This window comes from Humulus lupulus, chromosome 5 (genome assembly GCF_963169125.1).
Source record: "Humulus lupulus chromosome 5, drHumLupu1.1, whole genome shotgun sequence".
NCBI lineage: Eukaryota > Viridiplantae > Streptophyta > Magnoliopsida > Rosales > Cannabaceae > Humulus > Humulus lupulus.
In genome coordinates this window covers 229,619,290-229,628,126 of record NC_084797.1, presented here as the reverse complement: position 1 = coordinate 229,628,126, position 8,837 = coordinate 229,619,290, and the positions used below count along the sequence as shown (strand labels likewise).

General features: G+C 32.3%; 1 protein-coding gene across 1 annotated transcript; it reads left to right on the top strand.

Annotated features, from left to right (window-relative positions):
- Positions 1–7,654: 7,654 nt before the first annotated feature.
- On the top strand, positions 7,655–8,557 carry LOC133780043 (uncharacterized). The gene has a single exon (XM_062219927.1). The coding sequence runs from the start codon at positions 7,655–7,657 to the stop codon at positions 8,555–8,557; it is 903 nt and encodes a 300-aa protein (XP_062075911.1).
- The last annotated feature ends 280 nt before the right edge of the window (positions 8,558–8,837 follow it).

Genomic DNA, 8,837 nt, shown 5'->3' with positions numbered 1-8,837 from the left:
AAGAACATACGTTAGAAGATCTCTCTCTCTTCCCGATAGCCTATTTTACCATTCGAAGCTTTCTTGAAGGAATCTCGAGTTCTAGGAGTCGGAATCAAGCGAGGATCGAGGCATAGCGATCCTAGAAAAGATTAGAAGCTTCTTAATTGAAGGATTTGACGGAAAACAACCCAATCGAAGGTAATTGAAGTTTAAGTTTTGAGTTTTTCCGAGTTTCTAAGCTTTGAATTGATTTTGTGAATCGTTGAGTTTTTGGTTCATTTGAACCTTGGGTTTTGAGGGTTTTGGAGTATTGGGAAGCTTGGGAACTTTGTTTTGATAATTGGGGAATGTTTAGGTATGTTTTTGGAGGATTTGGAGTGTTTAAAACACGTTTGGGAATGGTTCTGGGTTGGGCGCCGCGGCCCTAGCTCAAGGTAGCAGGTGGGCTCTCTATTTTGCTGAGCGCCGCGGCCCTTGGTGTAGGGCGCCGTGACGCTTGCCTCTGGAATTCTTGGGGGCCGCGGCCCAAGGTGCCAGGGTCGCAGCCCTTGCCCAGTTTTCGCCCCGTTTGCTCGTTTTGACCCTGGGAACTTAGTTTTAGGCCTCGAGAGTGTCCTTACTACTTGGTTTAGTTTGGATTGATCTCTCGGAGGCTAGATATTGGTTTGGAAACCTATGTTGATCATTATTGTTAATGATGTCCCATGTTTGATTATGATTAGGTGACCACTAAAGGACTAAAGGTTGATCGTTCTCACGGGTCGTTCTTTTAATCTTTCTAGCTCGAATCTGAGGTAAGAAAACTACACCCGGTTGAATATTTGAACGGGACTAAGGGCTCCCTGATATATATATGACTAAGAGAATGGTATTATGCCATGTGGTAAGAAAACTGTATCCTGTGTATATGTGACGTGCATGGCTATTCTTGATGCATGTTGGTTGATTGTTAAATATGACATGCATGGCTATTATCGGTGCATGCTGGATTGTTAAACATAATGCATACGATGCACGAGAAACATGTGATTAGGACATGCTTTGTATGTTGGGTACGTTATTATTCAGAGCTTGAGCCTCTGTGTTTGTGCATGATCCTAATTGTACTAGTACTTGTTAAGTAAGCATGCTGAATACCTTGTATATGGATATTGGACATGTGATATATGTTTGGTGACATGGCTTACTTGTGTATGGCACTGACTTATTAGTCAGAATCGGCAACGGTGTTAGATTCATCTGTGAAGTTGTGATTTACTAGTCAAGTTCACAATGAGTTGAACACTAGTCGTGTTTTACTGACCTAAGAGTCAGATATGGCATAGCATCAAGAACGCCAAGCCAAATGAAGATTAGATCTAATCGATATCAGCATTGAATGACTCATATGGGGTATTAATGCTGGACCGACCGGAAGGTTGATGAAAATTATAAGCGCTTGGTTAGTCTAATACTAGTTATTCAGAGCCAGGGCATACGGCCCCGGTGACTGCTTGTCACAGGCTAGGGAACGTTGTTCCATAGTTATGACTCTAGAGTCACGAGGAAGGTTATGTTGGTGACTAATCACCATGCACCTATCCTATTAAAGTAGTGAAATGCTCACTTATTTGTTAAGCCCTGGTGATCCTATCGTCACATGGCTAAAGGGTGCTGTCTCCATATTAGTGACTTTTGCGACTGTCACCTATTTGTTTGGACTGAAAGTCTTGAGTAACTGTTATGATTATTGTTGATATTATGTCATGTTATGCTGTGTTTTCTTGCTGGGCTTCGGCTCACGGGTGCTATGTGGTGCAGGTAAAGGCAAAAGAAAGTTGGACCATTCTTGAGTTGGAGAGCTTAGGTGATGAAGTGTACATATGCAGCGGCTCGTCCACCACGGCCGAGGTTTGAAGGGGAACTATGGTTAAACCCTGTTTTGCCGCATAGAACGACCTGTTGTAAATATTTTATTGTAATAGACTCTGAAATTATATTTTTGGGATCCCAATATATATATTAAACGTTCTAATGAAACGTTATATCTTATCCAAAAATTTTAATCCCTAAACCGCTAATCATACTTAGTTACACGATTTTGGCCAAATGACTCGATTAGCGAGTTTAGCACTGCTTACAAGGCGCACCGTAACGGTCCCTGGAGCTAGGGCGTTACATTTTACATATTTTCTCTCACTATTAATAATATTCCTAATTTTATAATATTTGTAATATTTATCTATATAATTTCTAATTTAATTATCCTTATATTAAATTAATTCAAATTTATTAATATATTTATAATATAAATATGTAAATATATATTAATAGTAATATATCTATATACAGATATATTTATATATATATATATATTTATACATACATAAACCACACATATATACAAAAAGAAAAAGAAAAATATGCACGAATATTTGTATGTATAGTAACACCATACACATAAATTTATTTATTTATATGGGTTAAAAACAAATAAGAGAGAAAAAAAGACTAAAAATAATAATGAAATAAATTTAAAGAATTGAAAAAACGAAATAAAAATGGTTGAAGTACTGCCAACCTACAAGCTAATTATCTAACAAAAGAGTATACAAAGTTAAAATATAAGTTGCTAAAATATAAAAAAGACTGATATGAGACAAGGTTATCCGTGAAAATTTAGACGATATAATTTAAGAACGCCCAACTGAGCGGTCTGTCAAAACAAACTTGAGCCGAAAAAAATAAAAGTATACAAGCCAAATAGCCTTGTAACCACCTGAAAATCAAATAGGATTGATAAGTTAAACTTACTAACAAAATAAATAATAAAATTAAACTACCAACAAATTCTTTTAACCGAAAGGCCTCCCTTTATTTATTATATTATAGGAGGTTCCGTTTTAGCACCAGAAAAACAAAACCAAAGAGATTAATCAATTACAACTATGTGTATTCATTTTCATTTACAAACAAGTAATTTTAGTGCCCATATAATACCTCTAACCAAAAAGTTAGAGATATTATTAATTACCAATAATAAAAGTAATAATAGTAATGAACTCATTTTATGTTAATCATAAGTTGCGTTTGGTAAAAATTTTATTTTTGAATTTTTTAAACACAAAAATAGAAATATAATTTTATTTTTGTTTCTTTATTTTTAAAAATAATAAATATGTTTGATAATTTTTATTTTTATTTTTTGTTTAACAATATAAAGTGTTGGTTTGAAGAAAAGAAGAAAAAAAAAGTCGAAAATGATTTAAAAAAATTTTGAAAGTAAAAAATTTTATTTTCAAAATTTAATAAATTTTAATTAAAATTTTAAAAAATAATAAATAAAAACAGAGTTACCAAACACATTTTATTTTTAATTATCAAATTTTTAATTAATTAAATAAAAAACTATATTTTTTAATTGTTACCAAACAACACCTTATACTTTCTCGTTTGTAAAACTAAAAAAAAGTAATAATAAAATTATTTTAAAATAATTTAACAATGAGAAATAAAAATAATTATAAATAAATATATTCAAAATTATAATGAGAAAAATTACCAAAGTCATCATAAAGTAAAAACACCTTTTATTACTTAACTGGAAAAAATTAGATGCTCACAATTTTTATATTTTATTAATATTAAAGTTGAATATTAATGCTATGAAATTGGAAATGGCTCCTATTTATATTCATATAATAGTAGAAAAGACTATCATATAACTACCCTATTGAATTATTTTACTTTGATTAGCTTTAAACACTATGCATAACAAGGGAAATTATCCCAAATATGGTTATTTATTATTATTTTTCACTTTTATGTCATTTTTTTTCCTTTTTCATTTTTATAAATGCATTTTTTAAAATTTATGGTTTATTTGTTTACTTTATTTCCTCTATACTATTTCTTCGTTCTCTCTCTTTCTCGTGTCATATTGTGTTGGAAAGAAATTTATTTTTTGTATTATTTATATACTTAAATGATATTTTATGAATCATATGTGGATTGTGTCTTTGGCAGAAGAATTAAATCTGAAATGGAACAAACAAACAAGAAAGCAAGAGGTTCATGTAGCCATTAATAAATTATCGTTTAGATAAATAAAACTCCTTATACAAAGAGGAAGAGAGCGATGAATTTTTTTTAAAAAATGGATATGAAAAACCATTCTAAGATGTGCACTGAAAAATTCCCTAAGAAAGTAATACATGCCCCTACTACTAGTTAGATTTGATTTACTGCAATAGTTCATTTGGTTCTAATTGATTTTTTTTTATTTGACGAGATCTTGGGAATTGCTTACTAACATCATTTCAAGTTAGATTTGATTTATTTTGAGGTGTTATTAGCATCACCTCTCATTTTTGGGAGACATCAATATCATGCCTAGTACACCTCAAAATTCTTATAAAATCCTATATAGCAATATAAACAAAATTTAAAAATAACCATCAAGCAACCTATTCAGCAACTTATAATTATTATAAACAACTTATAGAACAACCTTTACAACTAATTAAGCAACAAATGAAACAACCCTTCAACAACCCTTAAGCAACATTTACAACTACTCAAGCAACTGATAAACAACAAATAAAACAACTTTTCAGTAACCCATAATCCTTACTATAAACAAGAACTTGAGTAGGCAATCCGCAATCCGCAATCTATAAACAACAAAGAAACTCTTAGGCAATCCGCAATCCCAAAAAGAACTTGATAAACAACCCATAAAGTAACATATTAAGCAATCCATGATCTTCATAAGCAACCTTTGAAATTTTTAAGCAATAACCCTTTAGCAGCACATAATCCCTACTATCACCAAATTTTTAGCAACCATTAAAGTAACTCTTAAGCAACCCGCAATCCCAAAAGGAACTTGATAAAAAAACTCATAAAGCCACATATTAGGTAACCTTTGAGACTTTTAAGCAACTCACGATCCTCATAAGAAACCCTTGAAATTTCTAAGTAACTCTATTTAGCAACCTTTGAAATTTCTAAACAACTCTATATAGCAACCCTTAAAATTTCTAAACAACCACCCTTTAGCAATTCATAATCCTTGCTATCACCAATTTTTTAGCAACTCGCAATCCCAAAAGGAACTTGATAAACAACTCATAAAGAAACATGTTAAGCAACTCATGATCCTCATAAGCAACTATTGAAATTTCTGAGCAACTCTATGTAGCAACTCTTGATATTTCTAAGCAACAACCCATAATCCTTACTATTACCATATTTTTAGCAACCCTTAAAACAACTCTTAAACAATATGCAATTCCAAAAGGAACTTGATAAACAACCCATAAACCAACATGTTAAGCAACCCTTGAAACTTTTAAGCAACTCATGATCCTCATAAGAAACTCTTGAAATTTCTAAGAAACTCTATATAGCAACTCTGGAATTTCTAAGCAACAACCTTTAAGTAACCCATAATCCTTACTATCACCAAATTTTTAGCAACCCTTAATGCAACCCGCAACCCCAAAATGAATTTAATAAACAACTTATAAAGCAACATGTTAAGCAACCCATGATCTTTATAAACAGCTCTTGAAATTTCTAATTAACTCTATATAGCAACCCTTAAAATTTCTAAGGAGGCTTATAAAATTTATGAGTTGCTTATAGTTACGTATTTGTTTAGTTTATGCAACCAGATTTTGCAACCATATCAAATTATGAAACAACCAAATTATTTTATGAATATTATTGTAGCAACCTTTACACAACTTATACTACCAAATCAACCTTTTAAAATCAATTAATTATTTTTTTTTAGCAATTTAATCGACTGCATAAACAAATTAACTTCATCAAATCAACATAATCATTTTATAGTGTGGTTGTATTAATAAACTTTAGGATTCATCAACATTATCAACTTGATCAAATTGTTGTGTTGGCATCAGTGAGTGGTTACAACAACCCATTAACCTAATTAATATTGTAGATTTGATTTCATATCTTTTAGACGTATTTAAGGAGAAAAAAAAAACTACATTTATACATGTTGGGTTATAATAAACATATACATGAAACAAAAAAAACTTTAAGCTTCACGTGATTGATTGTCATAGTTATATAAATATATATGTAATATTATCATAATTAACTTCATTATTTCCCATCAATTAATTCAATTTGCATGCTTTTCAGAAGTGGTTCCTCTGCACACTCGTGCATGGGTGCTTGAAGAAGCTGACTTTGACTCTAGTTTCGGTTGGAAAAATTATATTTTATATATAATAAATAACCAATTTAGGCTAATGTGTGAATGGAAAATTGATGCCTTAAATATGGTCCATTGATAGCTGCTAATAAATGCAGATTTGGTCAAGGATGTAATCACCGTAATAATGGTGAATATTCTGATTGATATCAGAAATTATGGTAAAAATTGTGATTGATCAATATCACTAATTTTGTGGGATTTGACATTAATTCCCTTGTGTCCACACTTGGTATTCCACCCCATATGAAGCCTATAAAAGGAGGCTTCACCTTTCATTCTAGAGACACCAATAAATAGAGTCACTCACTAAAAAGCTCTCTTGTCTTCTTCTTCTTTGTTTTTCGCAAGTCTTAAGGTGATAGAGTGAAGGTATTAATCCGAGTTCGCTGGAGTAGTGAAAGTGGTGTATTCCTCTACTCGTTAGTCGTTGTATCCTGGGAAGTGGTTGCTCACATATCCTCTAACACCAATCAAGTAGAGGGGGTAAATCTGCTTTAAGGAAAGCATGTTTTACGTGCCTCAGCTTTCTGTTCAATTACCAGTTTTATAATTTATTATTTTGTATTTATTTTTTCTGTTCTTCAATTAATAACATATTATTATGTTCGTTAATTTTCTCCATTCTCTTTATTTAAATTTCTAACAATCTTAAAGCAGATTCATTTTGGAGAAGATCAACAGGTTGAAGGACATATTTCTTTCGTTATAAATAAATTTTGGTGTAATTTTTTTTTTCATTTATATGTATATATACTGTGAACTATTGATCTCGGTTTCATTACAGTGTTTTCAACCACTTCATATCATATATATTTATATATAAAGTTTGTATGCATGATTACGTTTTCTGTGTGGCTTCTATATATATATTATGTTTGATTATTTGACATATTATTTGTCATATTCTTTTGTATCAATTTATGTTTGATTTATAGTATTCATATACTTTCTTTCTACATATCTGTTTTTCCTTTAGGATATCTTTTATATTATGCTATAAATATGTGTAATTTATGATACGATGTAATTAGTTTCTTTAAAAAAAAAAAATAATAATTGTTCTGTCATCCTTTCTGATTTTATAATGATATATATTGATTTGATTCTTACATTTTACATTATTTACATAGGATCAATATAACATTTTTATTTTAATTGTCTTCACGTCCTTAAAATCCATATAATTTTATATATGTTATTTTTTTATTTTGATAGCCAGCTATATGCTCTTAATGCCTCATGTTTAATATTTTTTTTTCCATGTCTGATTGTATAAATGCTTTTATTATCTCATTCGGATCTCTCTAATTCAATTAGTTTATGCGAATTTTTTTTTTTTAGTTTTGGTACTGTTTTAGGCAGTGAATACATATTTATAAATTATCATATACTATTGTTGGAAACGTAAAATAACTAAATTTTGTCTAACACCAATCAGATATGGCTGAAAATATGGATGTCATTGCTGCTGGAAGCATTGAAGGATCTCCCCGAACTCCAGCTTCAACCACCAAGGACCAATCTAAGGGTCAGGCTGTGAAAGTTTCGGTACCAACGGTCTCAACGGTTCCTGTGAACCATAATGAGAAACCGGATAAGTTCACTGTGGTGAACTTCAAAACGTGGCAGCAGAAAATGCTTTTCTATCTGACAACATTGAATCTTGCGAGATTCTTTAAAGAGGATCCTCCCTTTATTGGAGAGGATGAGATAGATGTGCAAACTCAGCAAGCAATTGACGCTTGGAAGCATGCTGAATTCCTGTGTAGGAATTATCTTCTGAATGGCTTATCTGACACTCTGTATGGTGTGTACAGTGTGAAGAAAACAGCCAAAGAATTGTGGAACTCTTTGGACCACAAATATAAGGCTGAAGATGCTAGCGCCAAGAAATTCTTGGTTGGTCAATTCTTGAACTTCAAGATGGTAGACTCCAAGAATGTGATAAGCCAAGTGCAAGAGCTTCAATTGATCATCCACGGGATCCATGCTGAAGGAATGGTTTTGAGTGAATCATTCCAAGTAGCTGTAATTATTGAGAAGCTACCCCCTGCATGGAAAGACTTCAAGAACTATTTGAAGCACAAGCGAAAGGAAATGAGTGTTGAAGATCTCATTCTCAGACTTTGCGTTGAAGAGGATAACCAAGGTAATGAGAAGCGAACCTTGAATCCTAATGCTGCCAAGGCAAACTTGATGGAGCATTATAGAGGCTCAAAGGGGAAGAATCCTAAGCACAAGCAAGGGCCCAAGTTGGGACCGAAAGGAGGAATTTCAAAGAAGCCAAAGTTCCAAGGGAAGTGCTTTAACTGTGGAAAGATGGGACATAAATCATCTGAGTGAAAATTGCGCAAGAAGAAAGGCAATGAGACCTATATGGTGGACTCGATATCCCAAGAGGTCGCTGAATTAGACTTATATGCCGTGGTCTCTGAAGTCAACCTGGTGGATGCGAATCCAAAGGAATGGTGGCTCGACACTGGAGCTACTCGTCATATATGTGCAAACAAGTCAGCATTCTCTGATCTGACTACACTGGAAAATGGAGAGAAGCTCTACATGGGCAACTCGGCAACCTCTGAGATAAAAGGGGAAGGAACTGTGTTCTTGAAGATGACGTCTG